The sequence below is a fragment of the Calypte anna genome, chromosome 3 (genome assembly GCF_003957555.1).
Source record: "Calypte anna isolate BGI_N300 chromosome 3, bCalAnn1_v1.p, whole genome shotgun sequence".
Lineage (NCBI taxonomy): Eukaryota > Metazoa > Chordata > Aves > Apodiformes > Trochilidae > Calypte > Calypte anna.
Genome location: NC_044246.1, coordinates 32,763,430 through 32,782,279, shown reverse-complemented (window position 1 = coordinate 32,782,279; position 18,850 = coordinate 32,763,430). Strand labels below are relative to the sequence as shown.

The window sequence follows — 18,850 nt, the reverse complement described above, 5'->3', positions numbered from 1 at the left end:
TTTTAAAGCTTAAAGAAATGGAAGATTAACAATATGCTTATCTGTGACAAATCATATGAATTATTCTGACAAGACATTATCTATGGATGAGATTTTGTTCATTTTCTTCTATCTCCTTATTCCTGTGTTAGGAAGAAAGCAGCTACATTTATCTAATATTTTCAGTTAAAAAAAAAAAAAGTTTTTCTGAACCAGGCTGTCAATCAAACACAATAACAATAAATATTTTTATTCTTTTGGGATCTATGAAAAAATGAGATCATCATCAAAGAAAGGCAAGAAGCAGTATGAATATACCTTTGAAAACAGCATAGAAGGATGTTTGCAGAACATATCCACATTATAGCAGGGTATAACAAAAGTTTTCTGAATCTAATATTTGCACCTACATTTTTCACTGTGGGTTTTAATAGTCAAAGTTTCTACTTCTGGACTTAAACCAGTCCTTGGGTAGGCTTCTGATATTCAGCCTTCTCCCTTTCATGGGTAAGCCAATGGTGCTGCAAAGGAACAGGGCACATGAATCATTCCCCCTTGTGCCTCCTTGGGGCTCCAATCTCCTTTGCCTGGAGAGTGTCAGGGACACTCCTGGCTGCTAAGGCTGTCACAGGTGCTTTGAACTTCTGTCAGGAGCACGGTGAGGACAAAAGTACACCATCAAAATTACTTGGCTTGTTCCTAGATATAAATTGCTTATGCTGGTCACACACTGGGACAGCCTAGATAAAAGCATTTAACCAAATCAGTAAGTAAACCAGATGAAATAACACAGGTAACTAAAACCAAGTTGAACTGCCTTCTTTCATCCCTCTGGGTCTTTTATTAGATCATATCTTCCCTCTCTTCATTTGCATGTAGGTGGAAAGTTTTTCAACTCATCTTGCAATTTTAAGGGTTGTCATTGCTGACAGCATTATGCCATAAATACAGGTACAAAGGAGATAAAGTAGAGGCTAACGTGTAGGCACAAACACACATTCCTAGCTGCAGCCTAGAGATAACCTTTGCACACAATGATATTTTCTGAAAAATGGCCAATATATTTCTTAAAATGAGTTCTTTTTGATAGATCTTGGGTGTCATAAAGAACAATACATTATAAATCTGAGTAGTAAAGCTTGAACCATACAAACCACTAACTTTCCTACTGAAAATAATGGTAGCCATAGGGGGAATAATCTGATGGAAGATGTGTACTCCAAAGAGTAGCACTTCCTGAATAAACTTCTGTTTTCCCACTGGTACTTGGAGGTCTGAGGAGGTGCAGAAGTCTGCTTGTGTTGAGATAACTCAGAAAAATAACAAAGCAGGTACCAGGCTGGGCTGCTGGCTGAACCAGAGAGTGACACCGCAGCACAGCAAGGTGTGAGAAACAGTATTTCTAAATGTTTCCTTCAGCTCAGATTTTAATGATTCGTGTCAAAGAGAGCAACCTTGGGGGAACCTAAACTTCAAATCGTTAACTCTGGATTCAGGTTTAACTCTACAGAGAAGATGAAAAATCAGGGCTGTTCTCTCCAAAGCTATACTCTACACGTCATGCTGTGCAGTTTACTGTCTATATCCTACAAAGGCAAGTTTACCTCTTTATCCACGTTTCTTCTGTCTAAACAATCATATCACAAGGGCCCATTTTCTTTTGAGATCTCAAGTACTTCAGTAGTGTAGGTTTGGCTGGGCTGGATAGCCCTTTTTTCTGCATTGTCACATTTGGCTACACACAGGAAAAAGGAGGTGTGCTAAAGAGAATGCTTTAAAATTCTTTCACATCTGAAAGAATCCAACTTGTTTTTCTGTTGAATTTGTGTGAATAAAGATTAGGCTCACTTATTTTATCTTCTGATTCATTTAGCTCTAATTCTCTGCTAATCAGTGATGCATTGTCCTCATACAGATGACATTCAGAAGCTTCTAATCTTAGCTTAGCTTTAAAATGAATCTTTTCTGTGATTCTCTAATTGAACATATCTCTGGGCCTATGTCCAGTAAAGGGGAAAATAAAGTGGAACTTTGCAATCTGTGTGTTTGCAATTAATGCATTGCATATTGCAAGGGTTGCAAGGGAGAATCTGGATCTTCCTAAAACCACTTGAAAAGTACACTTAACTTAAAAAAACCCAAACCAGTGTGTGGGCTCTGTTAAATTATAACATGGTGCAGGTAGGCATGAGTTAGGATGGCTGATGCCACTTTGCTGCACAGCTCCAGGACAGCTGCAGGAGCTGCTTTTGATCCCAGGAAGTAAGAGATGCTGCAGAGCTGCTGCATTGCATGGCCATGCAGCAATTCTTTATATTTCACATGTAAAATCCACCCCATCAGCACATTACCATGTGGATCTAGGAGGTTAGTCCTTCAAATAGAAGGTTTCTTGTTTGAGAATATGGTCAATTTAAAAATAAAACCATGAAAAAATCAAACCCAAAACCCCACCACAATGCAAAACCAACAGTAAGTTTGGCAAAATAAAAATGTGGAAGGAACTATACTTCTGCAGAAGCAAGCCATGTTAGTGTTCATATTGATTTATCCTCAGGCAACTAATGCCAGTGTTCTTAATGCCACCTTGACATGAAAAACAGAAGTGGGGAAGAAGTGGTTTGTTCTTTTAGAATAATAATAACAGAAAAAAAGCAAACCAATAGAGCTGGCTAATGGGTGTTATACTGTCATGCGAGGATTCTGAAACCCATACATCCTCATTCCCATACACAGAAAACCATGAGCTGCTACTTAGATGTTTACAAGTCTAGACCAATGGACAAAGAACTGTTCAAGTGATTTGTTCTTATTCGTTCCATTTTCTCCATCACCATGACAGATAGTACAAATCTCCAGAGAGAGTAGATTAAGGAATATGTGTATTTTATTATTTGCATCGTATTTTTCCACTCTGATCTAAAGACCCTGACTAATAGTTTTGGGTATTGTGCAAGTGTTGAATATTTAATGCATACTGACGCTGGGTTTGTGTTCACTTCTGTGACCCATTCAGTGGTATTATATATTATGTTTAATACAAAGGTTGCATATTCTCATCTCTGATCTCTGATTTGGGCATTTTCTGATGAAGATGCCCAAAATTAGCCTCCAAAAGTGCATTCTGTGAGACCTAGATAAATTGGCCTGATTTTTAAGGGTACTGATCTCCCATGATTCCCATGGAAGTCAACAGAAGCTGCAGAATTTCAGGTATTAATCAAGTCAATTAATTAGCTGCCTGAATATGTGTTCAGTTTCCTAATTTAGGTATCTAAGGTGGTTAATGTTCTGAAAGCTGCAGCACAATTATTGAGTTCTGCCTTCTTCTTTCAGATAAAGTCTCAGGCTTAACATGAAAAGCTCTTGGAATTTAATCAGTCCTATTTCCATGCTTTTCATTGTTCTGTCATTATCTGTTATAATAGGATATCTGTAAGGGAATCTGACTCAATTTTTATTTATTTATTTCTTCAAGTAAGAGCGAAAAGCATGATTAAAGCTAGCCAAATAACATACAATCTGCAAACATTTTTATAAATTTGTAAATTATTTCTAAGTTTGTTCATTCCTGTCTCTTGTAAGAGCAGCAGCAACTCATTATCTGTTAGACATGTTCCAAATAACAGCTTCGTTAAAAATAGTCGTGCTAAATATGCCCTTAACATACTTAAGGACATATTTAAGGTTACACAGTTATCTGAGGGGGAAGGGAAGGCTGAGAGTTGGCTTTTCTTTCTTTGTAATGGTTTCTCCATAGGTGTTTCGATCATGTAGGAAGTGGGTTCTGTGGAATGCTGTCCTTGGAGAGCCTGGGTCAGGATCCAGGCTGGTACTGGAGGAAGGCTGTAAAGAAAGCAAGAGAAGTAGGCACAGCCAAGGTTTCTGTGACAATAACCAATGACATTATAAAATAGTGTGCCTGAAGCTCTAAGGCTTTGGGAGGACTGGAACCTGTGGGACTCTGCAGAGTCTGAAAGTCAGGCTCAGAGATAGCTTATTGTTGAACTGGGAGTGACAGAAGAAGGTATAGGATGCACATTAAGAGTACAAAATTCCCTGTTGCTGTTATTCCCAAGAAAAGGAAGAGGAGAAAAGAAGGGAAAATATTTTTTAAAAGGAAATTCCTTTGAAAAGGAAATAAAAGAATAAATACGGACTGGGGGAGTGTGATGCCAGATCAAAATATTGCTTCTAACCAGGATCAGACAGGGCAAAAGCTCCTCTCTTTATTCACCCTGTTATGAATCTTCCAGTGAAATAACTGTGCTACTGCCTATGTCCTTTAAATGCAAATGCTGAGGTTGGCCATTCAAATGCCTTTGTCAGCACTAAAGTTTAGTTGGCTAATGAAATTGTTAGATGGATTTCAAATGCTATATGGGGATTTGAAATCAGTGTCTGTACTCATTGTATGTGCAAACTGTTCAATTAGGGAACAAAAAAATCAGCTGATGTATTTTATTTCTGTTTATAATATGAAATATTAATTTGTAATTAAAATAGAAATTGAGAAATAATGTCTTGATGCAGAAGTTAAGTACTATTTTCAAATAAATAATAGAGCATGTTGTGGTCTGGCAGTTTGTATACAGTCCAGGTTTTAAGAAAAACAAATTAATCATGATAATTCTTTGTCAAGCTCTCATAATAATTACTCTCTCCCTAAGAAAGGAACTGACATCACTTCAGATTATCTTCTATACTGTCTGCTTCTAGAATGAATATGTAATTTAATTTTATGTCCCAACTATCAGAATTAGAATAGATTTTAAGGAAAAACCAAACTCTTTCTAACTTGATGGATTCCCTAAGTTCAGAATTACAAGCAGTTTTATTAATTTCTAGTTTTAAGCCCTGAATAGTATATTTGAGTATTTGACTGTGGATACTTATAAGGTGCTGACATTCCATGCCAGATTTCTAGTCAGTCCAATGAGTCTTCTATTAGGTGATCATGGTATTTTATTTGGGGATGATTTGCTGTAAGTTAGAAAGGCCAAACATTGAAATTTTATGATTATCAAGTAGGTTTGAAACTTTTATAGCTTACTGTCTTCCTGGTGGAGTTAATTCCAAAGTCTTCACTAGAATGTGCATAATAATGAATATTCATAATTTCATCTGTATTATGCCAGTTGTATGCATAGTCCCGGTTTGGCACATGAATGTAGCTATAAAAAGAATAGCACATAAATAACAAGTCATGTTTCTTTTCAAACCATGTGAATTGATACTAAACTCTCTTTGTCTGGAATTCCAAGATTTATCTCAAACAGGGACAGTTATTTTCCTCTCTTGCTTTCTTGTCTATTAATTCCAAAGGACAGGAATTGAGATAATATCCGAAATGAGATTATCAATAACCTTATAACGTTATCATCAGGTTGTGGTCATGTTGCTTTACTGGCATACATTCTGTGAACTGTTTCTCAAGCTGAACAAAGACATATCCAAATATCACTTGTGGATTTTTATTTTTGATTTGAAAGCATCTAGATTATTTTTTATCTTGCACTGAGCTATACTCTGTATATCCTTCAGTTTCTATTTCATTGAACCACAGTCATCACTGCAGAGCTATTTCATCACGATCATTCCACTAAGAAAGCTAGGAACACAGAGAAGCAATGCTAAAATTTCCTGCCAAGCCTTTGTGATGTTATACTAGTGAATTTGTGTGGAAGAGGTTTCAAAAACCAGCTTGCAGGTTTCTTTTGAGGAGCAAGAATCCCAGCAAATCATCCTCATAAGGCCATAAACCACAGGATTTTTTCTTAGGTAAAATTCCTTATGAAGAATTTTACCCTAGTGGGAAGAAGTAGAGTCTTCAGGCCATAATGTCAGCCTTCTTAGATGCTTTATTAGGCTGATTAACTTCTGTCAAGCCATCTGCTGTAAGTGGATCTCTCCAGACTTCCGTTTAACAGCACATGCCATATAGATTAACTTGCAGAGAAAGCTCTCATCTGGCTGTCCAGTTTCACCCTCTTTTTCCTGTTGCTATGAATTTCTGTGGACGTGTATTCTTGCAACTTTTGACCTCTGTGATAATTTTTTTTCAGCAATTACTGGTAGGAAAAACAAATGTATGATGGAGACAGTCTGTATAGACTGCAAACCTGTGATAGCACAGAGCTCCTCCTTGCTCTGGGCAGCCTAGTGAAGGAAGAGACACCCCTCTTCTGGGGTGGCTGGCACTCAGATGGCTGTGCTGTCATCTTGGCTCTTAGGTGGTACATTGTATTTCACTTTGAGTCCTTTTTTTGTTGTTGCTAGTCAATATAAGAGGTAGAGCAGGCAACACAGAGTTATGGAGATAGGGAAAAGGAGCTTTTTTTCCAACACAGGCCTGTTTTGCACTCACCTCACTTCCACTCTAGTGACACAGTGATGACAAAACCATGCTTCCTGCTGCTGCAAAGACTTCCAGCTTCCCACTAGCCTCTTCCAAAGATAGGGAGAGGCTGCAGCACTGCACATGAGCCAGGAGTGCTTATGACTATATAATAACTCCCCAGGAGGTGCTCTGCCTGCTCTCTCCAGCACTGTCATGCACAAACATCATGCATGTCCAATCTCCACATTCACTGGAAGCTGCATCCAGCCCCTGGGAAATGTTGGTCTTCTCATCCCCTGATGACCTCCTTTGCGTCACTAGAAAGGAGATGCAAGAGGAAAGCTCTCTGCTCTCTTGAGCACAGGCGCATTTGAACACATCTTCGTCATCTCCCGTACTGTAAGCATGAATTATGTACATTGTCACTTGGTGTTTACGTCTGAAATCTGCTTTTCCTGGAGTCATATGCTTGTGTGAGAGTCTGAATGCCCACAGGGAGAGGCAGAAAGGACGGGGAGAAAAAGTGAGCTTCAGATTCTTGTGTCTGCTAAGCAAAGTTCGCAGACTGGGAAACATAGGAGCAGAGGTCAATTGAGTTTTGTTTTGCTCCCAAGTCACACAGTGGATGGGCTGGACCTCTGAGTGCAGCCTTGGCATAGGGCTGGCAGCACTGCTCAGTCCTCTTTCTTCTGCCCAGGGCTTGGTGACTCTGAGACTCTCCCTGCATCTGATTAATGAGTGAGTCAGCAGCTTGTGCAGTCATTTCTCCCCATAATATTTCACCTTCGCAGTGGTACTGTCATATTTGTGTATGGCAGCCTCATTCTTTGACACTAAGCTCTTAAAGACCTAATGTGCTTACATAACATAATATGGAGAACCAAGAAAGTAAATTTAATTAAAATTTTTCCCCATTGCTTCTGCCACACAGGGAGAGACAAAAGGAAGACATTTATTTTCAGACGCTGGAGAGTAATGCGTCTTCCTCCCAAAACCAGGCAAGGAACCTGAGGACACTGGTGGTGCATAGTATACCTAAAAAGGGGACTAATCTTGTAAAGTTAAGGTATTAGACAACTGAAATGAAGGAGAACCTGTGATTTGATGGCTGAATTAATGTTTGGGTTTTTTTAGGCCATTGAGTTGACATCTGTCAAAGATATGATGGTAAAAGTAAATAGAAAAAAACCCAGAAAAGCCCACAAAAATCCAAGCCCTTTTAAATTCACTGTCAAATTTATTCTAGAAGAAGGTTCGTTAGTTATATGACCAACTTTGCTAATGAAAACAAATAACCTATTGCATACAAATGCTGCAGCAATCAGCATCCCATTAATGAGAATTCTAGTGCACGTTTTAAAGGAGCTGCTTCTGAATGCCCAGCTTTTGAATAGCTTTCATGTCTGTAGTTTTAATCAAGAATAAGAGTATGTTAATTCCAACTGAAGAGCAAGGTTCACCAAATGTAATAAATCAGTAGTATCTGGGAGACTTACATGTTTTCCTTTGTTCAGGAAAAAAAAAAAAAAAAAAAAAAAGAAAGCAGGGTATCTCAACTGGTAAACGTAGTTGTATCCTAGGTTTTCAGGGAAATAATACACCAAATATAATTGCGTGAAATTAATCTCTCTGCTTGGGGAAATAAAAATCATTTGAACAATGGAAGTGAAACCTGTCTCATTTAATGAAATCCTGAAAAGGAAGTCTGCAGCCCTGTGAACTCCATTTATTGCTTCATGAGCACTGTAAGATGTCAAGTGTTTATCGGTGTGTTTGAAATCTGGCACAGAACCCAGGTATTGTAAGATATTCCCTCCTTTTAGGAGCCCCAGTGAAAGTTCTGTTTCCTCTCTTCCTGCTGAAGGGCAGAGCAATTTGTTGTTTTGTAGGGAGTGCTGCACTATTTTCTGTAGCCTGGTGACATGATGCTCAGGAAGCAGTTAAGGAAAGATCCCTTTTCTTAAATGTTACATCCTTCCTCACCCCAGTCAAACAAATAGTTCACATATAATGGGAACCAAGTTACCTGTTTTTGTGTCTTTTTGAGAGCTCTTTCACCATCTTCCCTGTATGTCCTATCTCTTATGTCTTTCAGAATATTTAGCTGCCTCTGGAACTGGCACCCTTGCTGCAAAGTTTTAGACATAAATATAGGAAGTTAAGGGGTAACTATTGTAAGCATGGTCCACTTTTGTTGGAAAACAGTGTAATTGGTTTCCTGTGAGTAGAAACCATGCAAGAAACAATATCCTGAGAGGGTTATTTGTTGTACAGCAAATGAAACATTAAATATGGTCTGTGACAATTTTTTCAACTTATAATTCTGTCTCAGGAAAATTAAAATACATTTTCTAATTGAGATTGAAATAAACCCTGGTTTTCCTAACCTTCTTTTGGCTTGGTGAAACAAAAAATCAAAGCATTTTTTTTTTTGTGAACTGTTTAATGTCACATCAGCTTGCACCTAGAGACAGCAAGATCATTGAAACAGCCCATAAGTGAAGTCAGCAACCCTGATCAACAAATGGTTGTTCTGGTCACCAGGTAACATTTCCTGGCCTTCCCCTTATAGGCAGTCAGCTACAGCTGGAACTACCTGGAAAACAGGCAGTTACTTCTAAAAACATGACTTGAGAAATTCTTGTAGCTGTGTATCATTGCAGGCTGAAAAAAGTCATAGAGCAGAATCACAGAAAAGTTTGAGTTGGAAGGGACCTTTAAGCCTTGTAGTCCAAGCCCCCTGCCATGAGCAGGGAGAAGGGTGTTTAGATGTTTTCATACAGAATAAGTGACTTTTACTAATCTGACTTGTTACCTGTGGCTTACACTTGGGCTTAATGAGGGCAGTGGTATGAACAAAAGTTGTCTTTATACAATCAAGAAGTAAGGATTTCATTCAGCCTTAAAATTTGAATGAACAGAAGGCACTTATTATTAAGATTGTTATATGAAGAGAAAAAGCCAATTAGTGCACAGGTTTTGAGCACACCCTTGTTATACTAATTATGTTTAGAGACATTATAATCTGTGTTTTTCATTTTGCAGTGCCTTAAAATGAAATTTATTAAATAATTATGTTGTTATCTTTGTTGTTTGAGGATATGAGATGTTATAAATGGAATTTAAGAGGGAGTTAACTGGCACTATTAATAAAATATATGAACCAGTAACCACAAATGGGTTTAAACAAATTAAGCTCATTGCAAAAATGATTTAATAAAATCCTAATTTGGCAGGGTTATCCAGAGGATTAGCTATTAGTAAATAGCTAATATTTCAAGGAACTGGTGACAAAACAGAAATGTAGAATTGCCTCAAGCCTGGCTGTTGTTCTGCATGTTCATGGTGCAATTGCTGCTCTACCCCCCTGGCATTTTATGGGGTGAGTTCTCTACACTCTGGCACAGCTTTTTGCCAAGTTATCACACATGAAGTCCAAGTATGGGAGAATTCTTTAATGTCATATTCCCAGTGAAATCTGGCCCTGATTGTGTTTTCAGAATTTTTTTTTCTTATATGAGCACTCATTGAATATAACTATCACCATGTTTTAACTCACAATAAAGCCAAATCTCATATGGTCTACACATGAAATATATCAATCCCAGGAAGGACTGATAAAATATAAAGGACATAGTATGTACTGTTTCTAAGACCTCCAGACTTCTGTAAGACCCACAGAAAAGATGATAGTGCTCATAATAGTTGCCAACCTGACCAAAACAACAAAATCTCTTTTTATGTGATGTCAAATATTCAGTAGATGACAGTAAAAAACCATAAAGCTACTTGACTCTTGAAGATGAAACATAAGGCTTTATAAAAATCTTATTCAGATTTTGGCTTTTAATTCTAATCAAGAGTCATTGGTGAGCAGACTGTGTTCTTTATCAAATGTGTGTGTTTGTTCAAACTTTACCAACTGGCTAGGCCTTGATCAGATTTTCCAACCAAAATGTTTTCAAACGTCTTTCCACCCCAAATTCTTTCTTGCCCTAGCCTTTCTGAGGACTGCAAATAAGTAATCCTTTGTGATTAATTTCTTACTGAATATTTAACATAGACTTTTTCTATCTTTATAGATGAAAGTTAACTCATTTCTGGACATAATTCTGACAGTATAGTTTTGCTCAATTTCAGTTTGTCAAGTAGGGTTTCAATGAGTATCTGCTCGTAAGAACACTGTTGGCACCACAAGTACTTCACAGCAAAGGCACTACACTAAATTCATGCTTTCTTTATATTTGCTCTCATGTACTTCTAAGTACCTAGCTAGATATAAGGCACTTTATAGTAGAAGGGAAAACTCAGTGATTTTTATGATGTTTTGGTCTGTCCTCTCTTTTGTCCCCTCCACTTATTTGTATCAGAGTTGGGAGAATTTCTCAGTTGCATACAGCCAGCGTGTGGTGTTTGGGTTTTGTTTGGTTTGAGGTGTTTTGACTGTTTTATTGGGTTTTTTGTTGTTGTTTCGGTACTATATATTTTTCAGCTTTAAGATTAGCTGACAGAAATGATGACTAAAACCAAAACTGTAGTAAGAAAAAATTACCCAAAGTATAGAGGAACAGCTAAAATGAAATTATTAAAGTAAGATTTGCATTGCATCTAATGAAAAAAAATTAGGAAGTATGAAATTTAGGACGCCTGAATTCTTCAAGGTCAATCAGAAAAGTAACGGCCTAATTTGAATGACTTCAATTAATCCATTACTCATTGGCTTACAGTTTTTCTTTGCTTATTGAAAGTTAAGGTCCCTAAAATAAAAAATAAACAAATAAGAAATCTAACAAAATACTTTTCTATTTTTAATGTTAATAAATGCTAGTGTTCAAATTAATCTTTTTAGATCAATGGTATTTTTGCCAAAGGATAAGAGAAGGGAAACAAAAGTTTCATATTACAGAGCTTTGCTTTGGCATTTGTTACATTTCAAAGACAGAAAAACCACAACTTCATGGAGGAGCCCCATAACTATACCCATAATGGTATAGTTCTTGCATTTATTGCAAAGCTGTCCTATGAGAACTTAACTGAACATTGACTGACTTTGTTTTGTCTATGGTTGAACATAATCACATTTTTTTGTTTCTTTTAAAAAATCCACACATTTCTTACTGATCATCATAACTGAGTTTTTACAGGCTCAAATGCAAAGGTGTATTAATAGCTTCTAATTATGAAAATGAAATAAAATAGACTTTGACTGCAGGAAGTAAAGTTTAAGTGAAGCATGAGTTCTCTGGCTGGATTTAAAATATATTTACACATAGGGATGTTTATATTACTGATCTGTAGAAAATTCATTACCATATGATGCTTTGCATGTTGCTTTCCACTACAGTACATTTGTATCTACACGTGATATTAAGGCAGTCACCTTTACACACTGTGGGACTGTGTGCTCACCTTAAGCTAGATGTTCACTTCTAATTAATCAAAAATGAATCCTCTCACCATCAAATATTTATTCTCTTTGAAAGTGTGTATATATAAGTATATATTTTTTTAAAAAAGAGGAATAAAATGCGTGCCTTTTTGAGTTAATACATACTTGAGGGAAATGTCCTCCTTTTAACACATTGGCAAATTCTGTTACATTTAGTTTTCTACCTCCAGCTGTGATGTGAATGCTTGCCTTAGGAAACATCTATGGATGTACAGATGCTATTATTATTATTTCCTGCAAGTGTCACTGAAGTCTTTTCCAATCTTGATGATTCTATGACTCTTTGATGTTTATGGGTTTTTGGTTTGTTGGTTGGGTTTTGTTTTGTTTGGTTGGTTTTTTATTGTTTATTTTTTTACTAATTGAAAATTTAAGGATGTATCCGAGATAAACTCTCAGAGAGAAAACACTTGACAATGACTTCTGTGCCCTATCAGTCATTTTGTGACCTCTTCTGAGACTGCCTAGAGGCTTCAGAAGAAAGAAGACTGCCATGATGAACTCAGTGGCTTTCCACTGCTCTTTCACACAGGGATGGAGAACACATTCCTGTTGTACCTACAAGCAGGCAGAATCAGTGTGTTAATCCTAGGGGTTTATTAGCAGATAACACACACCTAGAGATAACACATGGAGCACATTACCATAATCAGACAAGAGATGTCTAAACCACACTGTGCATCCTATATGCAGTACCTAGGTGAGGGTGCATGAACTGGCATGCTCTTTTCTTCCCTGGGCAGGCATTTTCTCAGCTTACATATAAGGCTTTTATTCTTTCTGTCCTTCTGAACATGATTCTGAGTAGTGTTGGTTTCATGCAATTTGAATGGGAGCTATGATCATTCTCCTGCAAAGAAAGTGACAGATATGTTGCCATATTGCCTCTGGGAAATATTTCTTCAGCTGCTCCTTGGTCGGTGGTGCTGATGGGTAATAGATGGCAGTGAGAGGTGAACATTAATGAATTTAATCAGATTATGCTATTGTCACAAAGCTTTTTAAATTCACCATCACAACCATTTCCTATGTTCTGTTCATCCGGTAAACATTTACTGAAGCAAGACTTTGCTTGCCCAGTTGCAATGAATGTCCTGTGCATGGCAGACTCAGAGATAGAAACCTAGGCATACCTGATTTGGGATGTCTGTCAGCCTAATGAATCCCTAGCTGACATTTCTGAGTTGTAGAGCAAGTGAGCTGGGAACTACCAAACCAGAGCCTTTTCCAAGGACAAAAGTAAGGATGGTCTTCATGAGTTGATTTGACTCTATTTCCACTTACCTACATCAGTGGAAAGAACTGTTTTTTAACTCGGAATTTTCAGTGACCATGTATATATATATTTTTTTTTCATATTAAAATAACAACTATCTTCTCCAACCTGGATTTGAGAAGTGTCAGTTAACACCTAGTCTCTCACACATCCTACTTCCCAAGCTCAGACAAGGTGTTGCTTAGACAAAGTAACACAGAGTGGTTTGCAAATGCCTGTTAAACACTGAGTAATGTGGGAGGTCTACAGATAAAAGCATCTTGCAGTTTGCAGCATATTGTGATAGAATGACTCAGGGGAAAGGAAACAAAACAGGGATGTATCTTTCTTCCAGCTCCCTCACACTCCTGCAGTCAGGTCCACTGTGACTCTGGGTCAGCACTGGCAGAATGCCCCAGATCAGGATTGGAAGTGGGGGAACAGCCCAGGACCCAGCAAGAGTCCCAACAAAGTTCCCACTCTGGCAGTTTCTGAACATCAGCCAATCAGACCTAAAACTGAGGTGTGGGGAAAACCTTCACTGCCACACTGTTTCTGATCAATGGACAGAGGTTTCAACGTCTGCTCATGCTGCTATTACTTAAAAAGCCTCTTAGTGTCTTATCTTTCCCTAACAATCCCAAGTTGGCATATCTACTACTATTTGTAGCTAAAATGATTAGTTCTGATATCTTGGGGAGTTAGGCTCATTTAGTTTGTTTGCCTATTAAAACTGAAAGAGACATTGCTATCTTGGCCCTCATAAACATGACATTTAATAATAAAATATCAAATCATCAAAGATGACAAAAAGTCAAATTTGCAAGAAAATTGCTTTTAAAAATTGTTCTAGCTGAAATGCATCACTCTGATCCTGGGCCATTTAACCAATCTTGAAATTGCATTGGGAGATGACAAGCAAAAATTCCAAAAATAACAAATTAAAGCTGACAATTTGATTAAACTGATTATCTCTCATGAGGCATTTCACTTTCAGTGAGTTAAAGGTTTCTGGTAGAAAAAAGGGTTCATCTGGTTTTTTTTGGTTTGTTTGATTGTTTTTATTAAATTTAATTAAAATCCCTGGCTGGCACTTTGCTTTATGCCTCTGAAGCTTTATAAGAGATACAAGAAAACCTCTTTTTATATCTCATGGGTTTTTTCACATTTTCTTGTTATTTTCTCTTTCTTTATAACAAAACTTTTTTCTTGCTATTATAGGTAACGAGAGCCTAGAAGAAAATTATGTGCAGGACAGTAAAATGGGATTTGTCATCAATGCTATATATGCTATGGCTCATGGGCTACAGAATATGCATCATTCCCTTTGCCCTGGACATGTCGGGCTGTGTGATGCTATGAAGCCAATTGATGGCAGGAAGCTCTTGGATTTCCTCCTCAAATCCTCATTCATCGGTGTTTCTGGAGAAGAAGTTTGGTTTGATGAAAAGGGAGATGCCCCTGGAAGGTAAAGGGACATTCACCTCAGATAATTAAACCAGCTGTTGGGAAGTGGGAGTGCTGCCAGGTTTGATGATGGAGATGGAGTTCTTTGGCTGTTTGCTGAAGCATACAGTGTGCACACTCTGAGACATAAATAGAGTTATCTGGATTAGTTTTACCAATAGGCAGGAATAACACTGGAAGCACAATATATTGATAGCTACATCACATACTGGCACAAGAACTACAGTACAGCCTCTAAAATTTCTAGTGTTTCAGGAGAGGGCAAAACTTGTATCTCACAGACTTTTGGTGTCTGTGGTACCACTGGGGCTCAGCACTGGGGTATTTATATGTGACAAGCCTAATAAGAGTAATTGGAACTTAATGAAGCATTTGCTTGCTAAGGTTTTGAAGGTAGGGCTGTAGACCACATCCTTTTCCAACCAGAGCCCTGCTGTTCCAAGTTCCCCCGGGGCAGAGCACTGCATCCTTGCCAGAGACTATTTAGTTCTGCTCACTGATCTCCTGTGTGCTTTCCTTAACTTGTTTCATTCCAAATAAGATTATCCATACCAGGGTTTAAAGATAGGTCAGAGTAGAGCAGGACAAATATTTTCCTTCCAGAAGATTTCACTCATTTGGGGTCTGATAAATTACACCTGAGGTGGCTGTTTGCCCCTCCCTAGCAGACACAGTATGTACCAGAGCAATGGGAGAGACAGCAACTTTATAAACATGGATGTCATCTTTATTTCTCACATGGGATTCATCTGATAAAAATCTTTTCCTTTAGTTCTGGAGTCTCTCTCCAGCTATTTTAAGTGTGACACCTCCTGGGTGGATTTTTTATTTTTTTTTGGGGGGAGGGGGTGTTGTTTGGTTGGGGTTTTAGGTTTTTTTGTATGTTTCTGTTTGTTTGGGTTTTTTGTTGTTTGTTTGTTTTTTGTTTTGTTTTTTTTTTTTAATATAAATACATGTAATTCAGCTCCTGGACTGCACAATCCTTTATTCGCTGAAACCTACTCAGGGGTGACTTAATTGAAGATAGTTTCCCTACTGAGTTATTAAAGTGTTATAAAAGACTCTCTCACTCCATCTTTGGGCTTCTTGCATAAATGCATCTGAGTGTCAACACTGCACAGGGTGCTCTGGAACAGACAAGTTTGCATAAGGTTCTTCAAAGAGTATTTGTAACATACAGTGGACCTTAAGGCAACTCTTATCTCTATTACTATTTCTAGCTTTTATTAGGAAAACTGACCAAATTTTTCGCCATTTGCTATCTGCATTGCTTGTTATATTTAAACAGCATGTACATTTAACTAGTAATAAAAACAGGGTCAGTTTGGATTTCTTGTTGAGCATTGTATGCTTCAGATTTTCTTAGTCAAAGATAGAGATGATCTAGGTCAAACTATGAAAGTAGAGACAAGAAGTCCCCTTGCAGTCAAAAACGTCCCCTTGCAAACAAAAATGTACTGACACAAATGCAGAAATGAAATCTTTGCATATATTGCTAAGGTAATACAGAATAATTGCTGCTTAGTGTAGCTTTAAGTTTATTACACATTATTTGTCTTCATAAAAGCATTACTTCAGCTTTGAGTATGTTGCATTGTCCGCCTGTTAGTTATTTGTTTTGATGTTTAGGTGTCATTTTAGCCCAACTCTTATTTATTGTCTGGTCACCTGAGAGCATTTCTGCAACTCTCATCAATACCAAATTTAGAATTAGAGTGAACAGTTCCTGAGTTCAAAATAGAGGAGAGTTTATATCAGGATATTTCTCTGAGTAGGTCAGGATGATAAAATTTATTCCATCCATCATTTTGATCTATAGCAAGGCTCATTTATCTCGATCCTTTGGCCTATTTAGAATTTTATGGGTTATTTTAGGTAGGTTTTTTTAATTGTTCCTCAGTTATATATTTTCTGCTGGAGGGAACAAGTTTGGGCAAGAAAGTTCAATTAACCTTTTTGAATTCTTGCATTATGCTGTAATCCCAGGCAACTCTCAGCGAGACAAGAGGGCACGGTCTTAAGTTGTGCCGGGGGAGGTTTAGGTTGGATATTAGAAAGAATTTCTTTACAGAGAGGGTGATCAAACACTGGAATGGGCTGCCCAGGGAAGTAGTGGATTCTCCATCCCTGGAGATATTTAAAAAGAGACTGGATGTGGCACTCAGTGCCATGGTCTGGTAACTCCTGCGGTAGTGGATCAAGGGTTGGACTTGATGATCTCTGAGGTCCCTTCCAACCCAGCCAATTCTATGATTCTATGATAATCCTTGTATCAATCTGTGGTATTTATGATACGGGCAATATCATATCAGAGAACAGCGATGTGTATATGAAATGTGATCTGTACAATTAATCAGATCCTTGTATATGAGCAGTAATTTATGCTCATGCAGAACTGCATTTAGCTCCAGGTTAGCCCTAGTATTATCAGAGCTCCACATGGAAAAGCTCTTTGTGGATGATAGTCCATAGCACTGTATCAATACTCAAAAGAGCTTTTGGACCTCAGCAAAAAGAAAAGATAAACTACATATACAACATCTAAATGCAGCAAAGAGAGAGAGATACAAAATTTCGTATTTTTTTTAATTTTCTATGCTAGTTCAAGAATGTCACACAAATATATATAAAAAAAGTATTTTTTACAACCTTCCTTGTGCTTTATTTTCAAAATCTGTAAGGTTCTTTGAGTAACTGAAAGGCTTGTAGTTACAACCATAATGGGCAGAGCAGGTAGAGATGCCTATGGTTATGTTTGCCTGGCACTCACATAGTTTCCTGATTTTAACCTCCTACAGCTTCATCAAACCATAACCATTTGTTTAGATATAAGACTTCTTCTCTCACAGACTCAATGCATAGTTTCAAGCTTTTATCAAAATGAAATTAGAAAGTATGAAGCACTTATTCAAAGGTTTATTTCTTCTGTGCAGAATCTTTTGTATGAAGAGTATACAGAAATGTGAAGTGGAGCTTTATTAGGGGCATGAGTGCCAGTCACTTCACTGACTGCACTGCCTCTGGGAACAACAACACGGACATAGCTCTGGACAATCACCATCTGTATGTGCTCAATATACTCGTTATACTCAATATATGTCACTAGTAACGTATATGGAGCAATGTGCATCAAATACAGACTTGTTTTGGAGTTTGGTTTCATGGGTGGTTTTTCAGGTTACTTACATCCCAGCATTGTTCACCAATGCTCTTATCCATTCTGTCTTCCAGGATAGAAAACCTTCCTGCCATTCAGGTACTGTGGAGAAAGATAACACCACTTATTGCAGACTAATCAGAGTAAGAGTGTGCCTGTGGCCTGCTGGCTCATTGTCTGGCTCACCTCACAAGTAACTTGTTAATATGACACCACCTATTGGGTCACATAATTTCCCAATGTACTGGAGAGCTTGCCCTTATGTTAAAAGAAAGGTTAATTTTCTCAGGTGCAGAATGTTTCCTTGGCTTCTGTAATGCTGCCATATGTCTTGGAAATTCATCTGCCTCCATGGCCCTCAGTCTCCTAGACCTTCTCAAGGCTCTCCAGACCCACTTCTTTTAGGATAATAATTTTTAGCTTGGATGTAGCCCAAAACTGTTAAAGCTGTACATGTGTAAGTGCAGGGAGGTATTTCAGCACTGAACTCTCATCCTTACTCAAAGCAGAAATTTTTCATCAAGGAAAATAAGAAAAGGACAAAGTACTTTGGCATGTCTCCCTATACCAAGTATATTCGTTAGACCACATCTCTACACTTAAAATTCAAGCTGCATATCAAAGCTGCAAACATTGTACTATAACTTGCCATATACAAATAAAGTCTGCATACTTTATTTTTTGACAGATAACTGAAAGAAAAGGGAACAGTATAATAAGAACTATCGGAATTGCTTTCAGCCTAAAATTGTATCACTGAAATTGTCATCTCTTGATTGATATTGTATTAATGCCACTCTGTGCCTTGCAATATATTTTTGTAAAAATGAAAACAATCTGTGCAGGCCCAAAAATTCCATTAAGGGAATGTGAAGAAAACTACTTGTAAGGATTAATCTTTTATTCTCCTTCTTGAATTCATTTTCCAGCCCAGAGCATCTGGTTTTGTATCAACCTAACACAAGGTCACACTAAAATCCGAGTAGATTCTTCTTGATAGGAAGAGACACATAAATTCCTGCTCCTTTTTACTCCTGTCTGTTGAGTCTACATAATAAAAGTTTCTGAGTCTTATTGCTTCTTGCAATCCTGGTTATTCAAAACGAGGAAAACAGCATTCTTTTTAATGTTCCTCCTTTGCTAGAGTTGGGATATGAGAAGGTATTTTTTCCTACTGAATTTGAAATTTACGTGCCTTCTAAG

General features: G+C 37.6%; 1 protein-coding gene across 3 annotated transcripts in view; it reads left to right on the top strand.

Annotated features, from left to right (window-relative positions):
* The window catches only part of GRM1 (glutamate metabotropic receptor 1), a 177,277-nt gene that overhangs the window by 119,838 nt on the left and 38,589 nt on the right, over window positions 1-18,850 (top strand). For all 3 annotated transcript variants that reach the window (XM_030447171.1, XM_030447173.1, XM_030447172.1), the window contains exon 4: window positions 14,245-14,491. In XM_030447171.1, the coding sequence (XP_030303031.1) occupies window positions 14,245-14,491 (247 nt within the window). The remainder of the gene's footprint in view (window positions 1-14,244; window positions 14,492-18,850) is intronic.